Raw genomic sequence first — 15,191 nt, forward strand, 5'->3', positions numbered from 1 at the left:
CACAGTCAGTCAGTCACACTCAGCAGTAGATGTATATTTATAGCAGTATATATTTAATTTTTTTCATGGTAACCACACTTCTTGTGCTTATTTGTGATGCTGAGTTGAAAATGTTGAAAAAGCTTCCGTCGCTTTCAAACCACCGCCAACATAAGGAGACGTACTGTGATCTCATTTACTAAACTATCGGGGGAAATGACAAAGCAGAAACATCAGTATAAATCAGTGACTTTATTTAGTGTTTGAATAATTTAAATGTGATGAACATTGAATTTGGTGCTCTACTGGCAGCTGCACCCTGACCTTACAGTATCTGCTGTAGTGATCTAAAGTCAGCTTTGCTCCTCCTCTTGGGAATCATGAGAAAATCTACAGATTACAACAATCCTGGTCAGCCTCAGCTGCCCTGATGGATGCGTCGACAGGGAAGCATCAGTCTAAGGCACACGTAGCTTAATAACAAGAAGCATCATTCCTGAGAGGCCTCTTGTACAGGAATTAGCAGCTCGTGTATGGAGACCACAGCCTCTAAAAGCTTAATGCACTTTTAGCAAAAACTAAGGCTGGCTAGGAGTAAGATTCGTACTCTCACACAGCTACACAGACAGCTGTGCTCTGAAGCTTGTTATACTCTCATTATCCAGTCCGTGTTCCAGCCCCATAAGCTTGACAGAGTTTAATCTGTTTGAGCTTTGTAGCTCTCTCTGTGGAAGTCGCCTGCTATGAGTTGAGGCAGAGAAGTCTGGTCTGGTTCTGTTGGTGATTTGGGTTAAGGTGCTGTGGATTTCTCCTGTTTCTCTTTGTAGACTCGCAGAATGGCCTCACACACAAACTGGAACTGACTCTGAAAGACATCAAATACAAAACATTAACTGGAGAAACAAATCTCATTGAAAGTCAACAACGACTTGATCCTTCTAACTGGCCTTTATGGTAATCCATAAACGTCCACCGAAAATCCTCCTGCGACTCCCTGCCGTGTTGTGATAAGCGAGAAAAATACTCCAAAGCGCAAAAAGTGTATCAATGCTCAAATGAAAATAGTCCTCAGCAAGTCTGAAAACGTGCATACTCGATCCCATGGCAACCAACCACACAATGGTAAAAGGCATTTTACCCAGGTGCATCACAAATGTGACCATGATGGTGACAGAGAAACCAAAGTCATCACCAAAGTCTGAAGCGTCATCCTCTACAAACCACAGATACTGTATGTTTAAACTTTCACTCTGGACCAAGTCAAACGACTGACTAACGGGGGGGATGTTACTGCAGGTCGAGACATGTAGCTCGCAAGGTTAGAAATGACAACTGGGGTACTGGGTGAGATACAAATAAAAAGCTTCTGAAAAGCTTCCCTTTGGCAAAACAAGGGTGTCATTTATACATTTGTGACATTGTTTTCAAAGATTTATATAATCAGCCAGAACCAGTCGGGTATGAGGCGATGTGCCACAGATAGAAGTGAAAGATGGGATTTTCATAGGACTTTGAAAAGGAAAAAAATAAATAAAAGAGAATCATGTCCACCTTATCCCTCATATACATAAGATGTCCTCTGACTGTGCGTGTTTTCATTAATAATACACAAACATGTGAGGCAAACCTGAGAAAGCTTTCAGTCAGCACATCAGAGGGATGAAGCCCCAGGGGCCCTCTCAAAATAAGGGTGATGGTGGCGGAAGCCAAGCCAAAGGACCAGCCCGACATATTCCCAGCACCACTTCCTACTCAAGCCATGAGTAACACTTTCCTGTTCCTCGCTGACTACCACTGAGGTGCTACACTGCCCGCCCTCCAACCTCGAGTGGAGCGGCTCATCATCGGTATTATACAGTGGCTGCGTGAAGGGTCTGTGAATTAATGAGTTTCAGGGACGAAGATGATTTTCCTGTAGTGTATTTTCAGAAAAACCTGTAGCATCCAAGTCTTTTTTCTAGTCTTGCAGGAGACTAGAAGGTGACTCTGAAGGTGAAAAAGTTAAACTGAATCTAGAGCCTGGAGAAAAAAATGTGGCAATGGTAACAGTACAAAAACAGCATCTTCTCAGCTCAGGCTAAAGAAACAAATCTGATCAAATACATGATTTTAACCTGCACTCGTCTGTTACTTGGAGCTTTGAATGGATACGAATGTTCACTTCTGTGATTTTCCCCTCATATCTAACCGTGGAGCAAAAAGTCCTCCTGACAGATACCCCCCACCCATGACGAGACTTGCAGTACTGCGAGGGCATTTTGGATTAGAAGTAGACGGGAACGCCAGCTGGGCCGCATTGTAATTAAAAGCTTGCGTTACATTCAAACAGACAGAAATGGAAGTCAGCTCGGGGTGATCATATTGCAGCACAATAAGGAAGTTAATGAGGCGGAGGGGAAACGGTATCATTTGACAAACGAAAAGCCCCTCTTCTGCTCCCCAGTACCGTGGTCTGAACCATCATCGCTCGCTGATCTCTCAGTGTTTTGACAATATCCAGCGGGAACACCGGTCGACCCTCATCCAGCAGAGTCAGCGCCGTTTCCATGGTGATCAGAACACCCGTCCGTCCGATCCCGGCACTGAAAATGTTTAAAACAACCGTGGCGTTAATTCCGCAAGGGATGAGAGGATGTGCTGGCTGCGTTCAGTTAAACCTCGTATGTATGTATGTGTGTGTGTGTGTGTGTTACCTGCAGTGTACCATTAACGGCTCTTCGCCTTGCCTCCTCTCCCTTACTGAGCTGATGAACAGCAGGAAGTCTGAGGGGTCATCCGGGACGCCGTGGTCCGGCCACGCGACATACTGCAGATGTGTGACTGCTCGCTCCTCGCCCAGCTGAGTGCACGGACATCAGGGACAAAAACACAAAGGTGGCAAAGAGATGGGTAATGCGAGACAATTACAGCATTGCATAATCAGTATTTAACTTCATAAACGTGTAACCTTTGGGAAATATCACCCACACGAGACACTGCAGCGCTACAGGCTCAAACACTGACATTATCCAAAACGTGAGGACACAAAACCCACGGAGAGAGCAGTGGAAAAATCAGAGCAAAAGGTCCACGTGACCAGCAGGTGATACTGAGATTAGGAGGCAAAAAGGGACACAGAGATGAAAACAGGTAGGGTGGTGAGAGGATAGAGGAAAACACCAGAGTTTAAATCTAAAAAAAAAAAAAAAAAACACACACAGTGAAGCCTGGGAGGAGAATGGTTGACTTTAGAGTTTAAAATGGCCATGTGGCCTGTGACTCCATGCAGGGATTAACTCGCTCCGCCAGAGGAACAGATGGGCCCACACAGCAGTATCTGTGTATGCATGTGTGTGCATTCAAACTTCATGCCTCCTCGAACATTATCGGTTTATTTACCTGTTCGCCATGGAGGCTGATGTAGACGGCAGCGCCTTTAATCTGATAACCTGCTGTGACGCAATCAAACAGATAACCTTCTCTGAGGAGCCCACGCCCCTACACCCACCCGCTCACGCCCACACACAGAAGGACTGTAAAATAAGTTCATATGCCCACCCACACACACACACTTGCAAAACCAAACCACCCACACGGAAGTGACGGTTTGCTGGCCGCCGTCAGTTTGCCAGGAGTGTCCGCTGCCTGCGGCGAGCTTCGTTGTGTGACATATGGCGTAAACATGCTACATGCAACTGAAACACCAAAAAAAGAAACGCTCCATGTTGAGTTTCAGCGGTCACGCCATGCACGTGCTTCATGTGGACATGAAAGCAGGTGTGAACTTTGCCACTGGGGTTGCAACTGCCGATTTTTTTTTAAATCGATTATTTTTCTCAAAAAGTGTCAAAACAAGGGAGAAAAAAAAAAAAAAAGAAAGAAACTGCACACTGAGCTTGCTTAGTATCACAATTCAACTGATTATTTGTCAGCCATTTTCCAATGAACGCTTTGACCTTTAAACTGAGGAAAGAGCTTTAAAAAGTTCCCATCAGAATTTTGCAGATGCCAAGAAGTATTCCATTTAATGATATCAAGACAAGGAAAAGCAAGTAAAGGAAGGAGAACATGTTTAGATTCTGCAGTGGGTGCGATTAATCTTCATTTTGACATTGTAATCATCTGGCTGACTAACCATTGTAGCTTTATGGGCCACTTTACCTGTGTGTGCTTCAGGGTGAAATGTCGGGTCACGTACGCCAGGTTACACTCCTCCGAGTGACACTTCACCCTCATGTGCCCGTAGTCCTTCACTTCTGGTGGATGTGGCCAGTACTGGTGGCACTTGGTCTGCAAGTTGCATGACATCACCAACATATTACATTACTTCTGACATGAGTAATGCCTCAGGATGCAGTTTACTAGTGCTTCTACAGCTGCTGGGCTCCGCTTTCAAGAAATCAAACTCATATTCAGGAGCCTGCTCTGCTCCACAGGGCGGTCAGAGGAACAAAACAATTCATCAGGAGGCTGTGAACTGGAAATCAATATGTGTGCGCGTGTACATGTGTGTGCAGAAGGAGGGAACTCTGGACGAGTTTCAGGAAAATGATCGATTAATGAGAACATCTGGTTACCAAGCAACAGGCAAGCTGAGACAGAGACATGTTCATTCAGCAAGACCTTGGTACCTCACTGCCTCTGTGTGGATGCGTCCTCGCCCTCGAATTATTTATCAGATCGCTATCTGGCTCAAACTTTACATTGAGCCGTTCTCTGCGCCGTGAAACCCTGTTATTACTCACAACTGTGCCAATTGATCATATCTGTGTGCAAACATCCGCACTGAACCCTATAATTACTGTAATCTTGTATCGAGTTAAACATGACACAGGGTGTAATAATGCTCCAGTCGTGCTGCGGTAATCACTGTGTTCGTGCATCACTGACAGAGTTGTGTAATTTCAAGTGTCTCCTTTCCACTCCTTTAAAACTGTGGTTGTTTACAGTATGCAAAAATCAAAGTAATACCCGTCCCCTCTCTGTTAGAGTCGTGAGCATGATGATGGTGTGGGTCTGTTGCTCCCACACAGTCTGCCAAAAGTGAGTGCAGGTCTGTGGCAGTGGACCCTGAGCCGCAACATAACGCAAACATACACCAGACACTGGGGGCGCCACCTAAAAGAACACAAATAAACATACACACACCACACACAGGATGAGTTCACATTCAAAGTCAGGGACAGGACACTCAGTTTTGCAGTGATGTTCACCGTGATGTGGCTGGCGTTGATGTAGCCTTCCTGACCCTTCAGCACCACTCTGGTAGCATCATCTGAAAGGAGAGCAGGACAGCAGTAGGTGAGGGTCAGAACACAGCTGTCAGTGCACTTCAGGCTCGGCCAATTAAATTTCATGAGGTCCCACAGCAGTGAGATCCAGATAAAGGCTGGAAAGGTGGCACAGAGGTGGAGGTGGGAGGGAATGAGGGTGGTGTGAGCACCGGGCAGTGAAGGGACGAGCGAAAGGACGAAGCGAGCGGAGAGTCACTGTAAGAAGCACTTACAAGGCAAAACATCCCTGTACCGATTCTTGTCCACGTTCTCAGGAAGCCGGGCACAGTTTAGTGACAAACCAGGATTTCTTCTGTATAAATTCTAGGAATTACAAGCATGCAAACACACACAAACATGCATATGAACACACACAGAAACATCCACAAACAGAAACTAAAAATTCCAGCCCAGTCATGGCATATTTGTTCAATAAACAACATCCAACTGAGGATTAGGGCCAACATCTGTCCTAAAAGGCTCATTATGATTCTCCAAGTGGGACAAACTAAATCCTGCTTATAAAAAGATAAAAAAATAAAAAAGATTTTGAAAAAAAAAGGACAAGCACACTTGTTTGTGTTTTGTTCGTGTGCATGAAAACAAAACCACTCTTTAGTTCCCACTTGCATTTTAGATACCTCAAAGTGGAAGCACAGCGTGCCAGACTGTATTCCTCTCTCCAGCTGTCTCATAGATTCCTCCAATGTTTTGACCTGCTCGAAATGGCCAGAGGGCTGCGAGATGTTTTCCTGTGATTGGTCAGTGATTGTAAGGGCGGGAAGTAGGTGCAGCAGGGGTGTCGCTCGGCCTGAACCTGCATTTTAAGGACAGTTCAAGGCTGCATTAAATATTCATGCAAAGACGACAGAGCCTATCTGGATCATTTTGCCATTTCAGCACTTTTCTGTCGCAGCTACACACCTTTACGTCTGATAAGCAAGGCTAGCTGTCTGGAGTGTGACTCTCTGCTGGCTCGTATGAACATGACAACCTGGTTGTGTGTGTGCTCGGAAATGTCTCGACCGTTGATGAGCACCACCTGGTCCCCCTCCATGAGCCTGGGCTCAGAGCGACCTGCCTACAAACAACACATTAAAAATATGACAGATTTACTGGCAAAAAGCACGAGCCGCGCGATTTTTCAACGGTAAAGCAATCCTCTCAGAAGGCATTCTGGTCACACAAGAAATACTTGATCTAATAGATCAAGTTGTTGTGTGCTTGTTTAAAAGCTTATTATGAATAAATGATTCAATTATTGTGTCAAGTTTTTGTGTCTGTGTAAAATATTGAATTCATAAACAATTCATCAGGGGAATCGATGTCTTCAAACTATTCTGCCAGACAATACTCCGAACTCGAAGCCAGCCTATTTTTCAATCTCATGAGATAAATATGATAAAAATAGAGTTAGGTCTTCACGTTTAGTGTTCCTGCTATAAAGCAGTCATCATCCTCGCAATCATGTCACCATGACTTCATTTTCACACTCACTCACAGAGTTAGAGAGAGTCCAGCAAAACAAACGAGATCTGTATCATCAATTATTTGAGACAAAAAGACCCAACAAAAGTATGTGACCCTTGGATTTCTGCATTAAGTGTAACCTCCACCTGAGCGACAATAACTGCAACTAAATGCTTCGGATTGCCGCTCATCAGTTTTGAACACTGGCTTGGAAGAATTTCAGCACGAGACTTACAAAGAGTCTGGGATGTTAATGGCTTTCCTCTAATAAACGACTAATTTCAGATTCAGTTCAGTTGTATTTTCCATTCGACTTCAGTAGAGCACGAGTCTGCTGCATCACCTACTATGTTGTTCTTACATTTTTCCCCTCATAATTTGTTTTTGTTATTTGGAATTATTCTCAGATGTAGTAAAAGAGACCCAAACCACAATACTACCACCACCGTGTTTCAGAGAGGGGCCGAGGATCATCTAAAGGATTTCAGAGTTTTTCTTTCACCAAATTTAATGCTTGTAATTTCAACCAAAGGGTTCTAATTGGGGTGCTGCACGGTGGTGTGGTGGTTAGCACCGTCACCTCGCAGCAAGAGGGTTCCAGGTTCAACTCCCAGGTACCCTGCCTCTCACCCGATGACCGCTGGGATAGACTCTAGCCCCACCACGACCCGACCGACGGAATAAGCGGGTATAGAAAATGGATGGATGGATGGGTTCTAATTGGGTGTCATTTGTTCACAAAACATTTTTTCTAACAACCTGCTAGCCTCTCCACTTGATATTTAGCACACCGCACTTGAGCAGTACTGTTCTTTACGAGGTGAGGTAGGCTCTGTTTCCAGCCCTACCATGCAAATCATTGTTATTCTGTCTTCTCCTGATGGGTGGACTCATCAGCACGAGCGTTAGCCAATGCCAAGTAGGTTTTTAGTTGCTTAGCAGTAATCCTGGGATCTTTTGTTGAAAAAAATGTTCTGAGCAATCTTTATTGCTTGGCCAGTCCTGGGGAGAGTAACAATAGTCTTGTATTGTCTCCAATTTTCTTCAGTCTTTCAGACTGTGGACTGGTGGAGGCCAAACTTTTTAGAAATGGTGTTGTAACCTTTTTTAGCCAGAAGAGCCTCTACAGAAATCTCCTTTGTTCATGCCATGATACACTTTAACAAACACGTGTTGTGACTTTGTTAGAACTTTGTTCCTTAAATAAAACAGGCATCCACTCAAAACTGATTGACATCCCCCGACTGAAAACACCCGACTCCGATATCAATACTATACAGAAACTATACAGTCAAAACATGAACACGACTGAGTCTGTTCTCACCGGGGAGTCCGGTTTAACGTGGGATATGGACAGAGGCATCTTTTGATCCACTCCACCCTGTGAGGATTTCAATAAACAAATCAATGAGGTAAATAATAAAACATAAAAGCTTGCATGTGTGATGCGTACGAGAGAAACCTACTTTAACGTTAAAGCCAAACTTGCCCTCGTGATCTGGAGTGATACATATTAGCATCAAGTCGCCGTCACCAAGACCACCCTGTATGAAGAATTTATTATCAACAGACACATTTTGAATGCACAGATAGGAATTGATGGCGAGTAATAAACATATTTACAGTGGATGAGATAAAGCACCTTATCATAATGCGGTGGGCTGTCATCCTCTCCTATGCTGTCATCAGTTTGCAGCAAAGTCTCATCTGGTCCTTGGTTGTAAGAGCCAGAAACCCTGAAAGAGAACAAATGAAGAAAAAAAAAATTCTCTGATGTCATTTACTGGAAGATTTTTGTGATATTGCCTGTGATAATATCTTGCTTTCCCCATGGGTAAGATGAGTGCCTTGACTCATGACGGGATTTGTTGCAGGACTGTAGTGTTAAACTTTAACTAGATGGGTCTGTTTTTGTAAGCAAAACTAACTGTTGAGATGAGGTGTCTCCTTCACTGTCCTTGTTGCTGCTCACAGACGTCCTGTAGGTGTAGAAGACGTCCTCCCCCTCTGACATGTCTTTCAGGTCAGTGGTGAGCTCCACCGAAGAAGGACGAGGTCTACAAATCCCGTGGCGAACTCGGGGACTTCGCCTGCCACACAAACAAGGCAAGAGTTAGGCTGTTTCTGAGAGCAGGTGCAGCAGCCTTTGACAACATCTGGGTTTGGGTCTGATGCCAGCAGTTGTACCAGTTGGGGGTGGATGGGGGCGATCTGGAGGGCAGACTCTTTGTTTCGAGATGCTCTGATGAAAGCGACCGCCGTAAGACTGGGTTCCACACCATCCCTCCGACCACACGCTGGCACACCGGACCACTGCTGTCGAGCAGGGGAAAAAAAAAAAAGAAACCAGCAGCGTTTATGTGAAGAATGAGCAGATATAAATATGCAATAAATGGAAAACTCACATCTCAGTTTTACTGTTGCCCAGTCCCAGGTGTTGTGTTATCAGCTTCTTGTAGGACTGAGCTGTGCTGTTGTTATATTTGGGGCTTCTGGCAGTGCGGTTGGAGGAGAAGAAGGAGTGATGATCCACGCAGGACCGCCACAGGTTCTTACAAGTCTTGGGACAGGACAGGACTAGAGACATCTCACAGTCCTGGGTTTCCCCCTGCAACAGAAAAAGTTTAGGTTCAGTGTTTGTCACTTTAAGGTCAGACCATCTCTATTTTGCAACTTAAGAAGAGCATGATGAATTTGTAGTTGGAAATCATTTATTTTTAAATGAATGATTTATTACTTGTCACACACGGAAACACAGAGAAAAGAATGTGTTTTAAATCTTTAAATCGCCGCAGTATAAAGAGGAGAAAAGCAAACGTTTTACATAAGTTACCATGTCTCACAAAGAGAATGGATTTACCAGCCGAGCGAGCGGAGTGATTTAAACTAAGAGTTTATTCAGAGCAGATCTCTGAACAAATGGCAGATAAATGACAAGAGAAACTCACATGTTTACGTTTCAGATGGATAATAAAGCGTCTCCTCTTAAAGGAAATCTTGATGATGTTCCCCCTGCATGAAAGCATCGCATTTAGTCAGAGGATGATAAGAAACACGTGCAAGCTGACTAATGAGTAGCATCATTACTCACCAGGGGAAGAAACTGGAGCAAATCATATTACAGAACATTGCAACGCCACTTGAGGCCAAACCCACCATCAGAGGTGCATTGTTGATGTCCTGGAAGAAAGAAAGATGTTCAACTAGAACTAGGCTGATTATTGATCATTGATTGATTCAGCTCTTATTAACAAAGTCCCAATTTCTTTCAATTTCCAAAAATGATTTGACACTTATTCACTTAGGGATATAAAAGCAAAAAACTAATGACTTATGCTGCTTAGAAAGGCATCTGGGATATAAATTTAACACATTTAAAATTAATAGCGGCTGAAAATATAACCCAACTCGAAGAGGCTTCACTAACCTTGACTTAAACAAGTGCTTATTAAATTACAATTCAATCAAAGGAATCACGCTACCATGGCAGCATGAAGCTCCACTCCGTACAACTCCAAGGTCCGTGCTGTGTTAAGAAAACACAGCTCCGCCTCGCTCTGCTTAAGCCCTCTAGGAACACAGGAAGCACACAAACGGTCATTTCCAACACCGCAAAACACACCTGTTGTCTTTCAGTGGAGTGTCTGAATTGAACTGTCTGAATTACTTGTGCTGTGGATGCAGATCTTCCACTTTTGAAATGAAGTCTTCATCCTGTTCGGGGATGAAGTGGCATTTTGAGAGGTAACCAGGGGGTCGGGACGGACAGTGATCCCCCGTCTCCGCTACAGGTGAAGGAGACAGACAATGAGCATCCGCACAGAAACACAACAACAAGCAGCACACATCCGCGTCTCCTGACATCTGCATACTGCAGGAGAGCTGCTAAATGAGAGGACTGAGAGCATCCTCCCAGGTATAACTACTCACACAGTTATTATTGAGTCATTAATCATTTGTTTCTCCGGGAAGCGATGAGACTTACACTGCACGGCATAAGAAGCCAGCACTACAGCTGCGCTCAGCGGGCACTGCAACCTGCAATCAGATACAATGATTACACAGTGCACGCATGACAGCTAAACAAATACTGCTCGCGAGGGGATGGGCTTGATGGGTTTGAAGTTGTGCTACTAACCGTCCTTCTCTAATGTCACTCCTGATCTGGAGGAAGTACAAGTGCCTGCAGGGACGATACAAAGAGGAACTTTAACAACCCATGCATGTTTTCTACTTTCTGCAGAAACCTCTTTGACATGGCTCTGGCCATGCATGTCAACCACTCACTCTATTAAACGTAGTGCTTTTTGATGTTTTCTACAAACATTTGTTTACCCCAGAGGACAAAGTTTAAATCAATCCTGGACTGGGATACAGTTCTACACAGAAATTAAAAGCATTCTGACGATTTTGAGTATCAAGCATTGCAAAAAGTACACGTACCTGCTAATGTAAATGGCTAAGTAAGTAGGGGATGACCTGAAGTCTTAAAAGGCATTAAGTTAAACATTTTTCTTAACATTTTAAGCCGTACTCATGTTTGTTTTTCAAATCTTTTTCATTCTAAAGTGACAAAACTGAAAGGAGCACCATGCAAGAGATGGAACCACGGATGATCTGAGCCCTCACATAACCTTTTTCGAAAATGGCTCACATATTAATTAACTTGTAAGGGCCGTGATATGTTTGGAGAAAAAAAGAAAAAAGGTTGCAGAATTTCATGAAAAGAGCACCTCCCACACTGTTCAAAGGGGTTGGTTCAATCGTGCTCCAGGCTTGTTCAACAGCCCAGTGGCTCAAAGAGCTTTTCTTTGGTCGAAGGTAAAAAAAAAAACGGATTAATTTAAATACCAGCAAATTCAGGAAGCAAACACAATACAGGATGTAAAAGTGGCTATGGATGGAAATAGAGCCGCTTCTACAACAAGATAATGGTCCTAAACACACCTCAAAGCCCACAAAAAGGCGCACACTCAATGTTTTTCCATGGATCTCGCAATCACCCTGCCAAAAAACACAGGAACAGAAACTTTGACAAAGACTGTCCAATCTCTTATGAGCCACTCGTCACCTGCTGTATAACAGGATGTCAATGTGAGAAATATTATAATATAAGAGAGCTCACTTTCAAAGAGCAGCTTGAATGGCTGTGACATCTTGCATTACTTGTTTTTTTTGGACCAGCCATTGTATCACGAAAACGTGTGAACCATCATCAGATTAGTGTTAGACTGTATCACTGTATGAGTCACCACAGAGAAGCTGGAGTACTAACCTTGTCTGCTCATGCTGCAGAGAGTTGGGATCAGAGATGAAGAATCGTACTCTGAAGTTCAGATAAAAGGGGGACGCAAGACCTGCAGATAAATGTCACGTTGGTAAAAAAAAAAAAAAGGCCTGTAACAATAGTTATATCACGACCTCCTTTCTGTTTCACTTCCATTTTTATCTTTGCATCTAAAGTCAAGAAGGTAATTCTAAGTGGAAAAAGTCAGGTACCTTTAATCTGCTTTTTCAAGGGCTTCTCTGGCTCCAACCATCTCTGAAAGAAAGACTTTCATTAAGCATAATGGCTAACTGGGGCTAAAAAAAATAAAGAAATAAAGAATCATTTAAGCAAGTACGCCCCATGGTTATCATAAACTGAATTGCAATCAGCCTGTGCAAGACATTAGAGCCTCAGCCCAAATGTGCAGCAGCAGAAGAAGAACAGTGAGCTCACAGGAGAGTGTGTGTTGGCTGTGATAGAGGCGATGGCTGTGCTGGATTCTCTGATCTGCAGACTGAAGAGCTGCCTCTCCTGCAGGCCCAGGTGGTTACATACCAGGTCCAACAGAACCACACCTTCATCCTGCTTCTGAAAGATGGAAACAACAAACAACATCATTGCCGGCCAAACCCTGTGGCTGCTTATTTCGCACAGATAAATATGCTGGTAAACATGTTGGAAACGACTGGACATGCTGGCGATTATACATCCAGGCTAAAATTTGATTTCTGAAGAGCCATTTGCAGAAAAACGCTGTAGTTAAATTAGTCGCTGTTAGCTCATCTGCAGGCTGTTCTCATTGCTTTGACCAGTTTCTGTTAGCAGAAAGATATCCACATCACAAGAGGACTTGTTACTGTAAACTGCAGGGAACACAATCATTTTTGATGTGTGTGGACACATTTTCCTCTACATCATGTGCCTCCCTTACAAACGTTTCAGCAAAAAAAAAATTTAAAAAAGTCTTACAATAAGCACAGACTGACAAAGAGTAATGGAGAGTTCCATCTTGGAGTCTTTACACATTATAACCATGACACCCTCTCGTCGTTCACATCCAAATGTCGCACAGGGGCTCTCCGAGAAAGCAATATTATGATTGCCTCTCTGGTGTGTATGTGGGTGTGTATGCTTGTCAGCGTGTGTGTACTGGATACATGACATGATATGCTGGTGGTGTTTAGGGCTCCCAAGTGTGACAAGCATCTATAAGCTGCAGGAGGTGAGTTTGTCCTTCAAACAGGGTTGTGGTGTTGTGCGAGAGATGTGGATCAATGGGAAAAGGAAAAAATAGTCCGCCACTACATCACACATGACATTAGGATCATTAGCAGAGCACAGAGACAGATCGGAGCAACATATAATCTCCTCTAAGACAGAGAAGAAACATTATGAGAGTGGGTGTGTGTGCTTATGTGTGTTACGCACGCTCACTCTGAAGGTCTCGATGGTGCCGTCCAGCAGCTGAACGAGGCAGAGCAGGTCCGGTTTTGGCATGTCTGTTACCACGGTAACTCTGCCTCCCTCTCAAGGCAAACACCCAGTCTTCAGCTCGTCGCCGAGAGGGGACCTGGAGACACACACGGACACACAACAACCACAAAACAGTGTCAGATGTTTCCAGGCTGTTGAAAGCACCTCCCTCAGGATGACACTGTGTGGTGAGTAATACGTGTACTGGATGGAGCATCGGCCTGCAGTGAGTAATGCGCTGTGAATGCAAAGGAGTGACTGCGTGTGTGTGTGTGAGTTCGTTTGTGTAATCTCTTATTATTTGGCCTGGGTCTGAACATGTCCCTTCCCTCTCCCTCCTGCTCTGCCACTGCATCTCTCCGCCTTTCGCAGGCAGCTGAATGATAAGAATGTTAAACATTTTCAGAGTTGAACACGCCCCATCTACAGCACCATCGCTGATCTCAGATCGGCCACCGGACGAACACAAACACACGCACTGCAATCTCACTCACAAATGCACACAAAGCCACACTGAGACTGAGAATATACATGCGTGCGAGCATCTCTATGCATGCACGCGTGTGTGTACGCACATCTATCCTGTGTCGAATTTCCAGGTGAGCAGATCTGGCCGGCCGGTCTCGCACAGATTCTGAAAGGACACACAATATTTGAGTTAATGTTTGAACACAGTGACACACTCTGAATATATTAAAACGGAGCTGGTCCCTGTTGGTTGACTGCTTTTCCATAATAACCCTTTCACAGGCAGGCCTCTAATGAATTTACAAGTAAATGTTACATTAAAAAGTGAACTCATCTTTATGTGGAGACTGTGACCTCACGGGGTGTTTTGCATCTATTTTCTAATGTGTTAAAGTTTCTGTCCTCAGATGTGCAAATTAAAGATAGATTCCTCCAACTTTATAACTTTATAAACACACTGTTTTGCTAAAACGTCATTTGAGAAAGTTAAAAGTAAGAATTGTCGGACACACCTGGCTTAAATACTGAAATCTGTTCAAACCTCGTCTCCATTGCTTTACGTTATGTGACATATGAGAGATTAAACAGGGCCTTCTCTGTGTATTAGGCCCATATTTCAGTTTCCTGATAGTCCCAGCCCGCCGATAATAAACTCTGCAGTGACCTCGCTGTACTTTGAGCCGCAGCGCGAACAAGGAACCTGTTGACAGCCTGAACTTTACTAAAGCTACACCCAAAAAGGAGGAACACACCACGGATAAACTTTCCTCCAACCACGGCCGTCCTCGTAACAACAGCTTGGCCAAGTTCTTGTTTTCTGGGAAGAAAATGTTTCTTTTCTTACAGAGGAAAAGGAGTTACTACCTCGGTCCTCCCGCTTCAGAGACAGGTCATATCCCTCCACGCTGCCCGCTGCGAACACTTCGGGACGGGCTTCGTCGGAAAACCCAGGTATAGTTAGGTAAATATCCGGGCAAGTTTCTCATCCCTGGCTGCGCTGACTCCGCGCGGCCCCGCCCCTTTACCGCGCGCGCTCCCGCGTTGGCTGCGCGAAACGGGGGATAAACAGGGGGCGCGCGAGGGGAGGGCTTTGGGAAAATACAATCCAGGTGTCGTACCGTACCGAGGTAGTTACCTCTGTTAAAGAAGACTGTCCCCTACACGCGGGGGTGCGCATTCCCTCAACAGAATTTGATCCACATAAACAGCTTTTTTTTTTACCCACGTGAACAAAAAATGTGCTCATGTAGATCATTGTCAATTGTTTGAGTGCTGGTGTT

At 44.3% G+C, this 15,191-nt stretch overlaps 1 protein-coding gene across 2 annotated transcripts; it reads right to left on the reverse strand.

Annotated features, from left to right (window-relative positions):
- Positions 1 to 216: 216 nt before the first annotated feature.
- Positions 217 to 14,925, reverse strand: ptpn3 (protein tyrosine phosphatase non-receptor type 3). 2 transcript variants are annotated; one of them, XM_075465467.1, is made up of 27 exons: positions 14,776 to 14,925; positions 14,019 to 14,077; positions 13,399 to 13,540; positions 12,424 to 12,558; positions 12,201 to 12,243; positions 11,977 to 12,058; positions 10,840 to 10,884; positions 10,687 to 10,739; positions 10,369 to 10,486; positions 10,184 to 10,271; positions 9,793 to 9,881; positions 9,650 to 9,713; positions 9,107 to 9,309; positions 8,889 to 9,014; positions 8,630 to 8,791; positions 8,344 to 8,437; positions 8,168 to 8,245; positions 8,026 to 8,082; positions 6,156 to 6,312; positions 5,873 to 6,048; positions 5,465 to 5,555; positions 5,172 to 5,233; positions 4,930 to 5,076; positions 4,120 to 4,248; positions 2,673 to 2,818; positions 2,426 to 2,561; positions 217 to 844 (listed from the first exon to the last, which is right to left on the reverse strand). In XM_075465467.1, exons 3-27 carry the CDS (start codon positions 13,465 to 13,467, stop codon positions 770 to 772), a joined length of 2,625 nt encoding a protein of 874 aa, XP_075321582.1. In that variant the 5' UTR covers positions 13,468 to 13,540; positions 14,019 to 14,077; positions 14,776 to 14,925; the 3' UTR covers positions 217 to 769. The 2 variants fall into 2 exon arrangements, with proteins under 2 accessions (XP_075321582.1, XP_075321580.1); XM_075465465.1 differs by having other exon boundaries at positions 8,889 to 9,017.
- Between the last annotated feature and the right edge of the window lie 266 nt (positions 14,926 to 15,191).

This window comes from Odontesthes bonariensis, chromosome 5 (genome assembly GCF_027942865.1).
Source record: "Odontesthes bonariensis isolate fOdoBon6 chromosome 5, fOdoBon6.hap1, whole genome shotgun sequence".
Taxonomy (NCBI): domain Eukaryota; kingdom Metazoa; phylum Chordata; class Actinopteri; order Atheriniformes; family Atherinopsidae; genus Odontesthes; species Odontesthes bonariensis.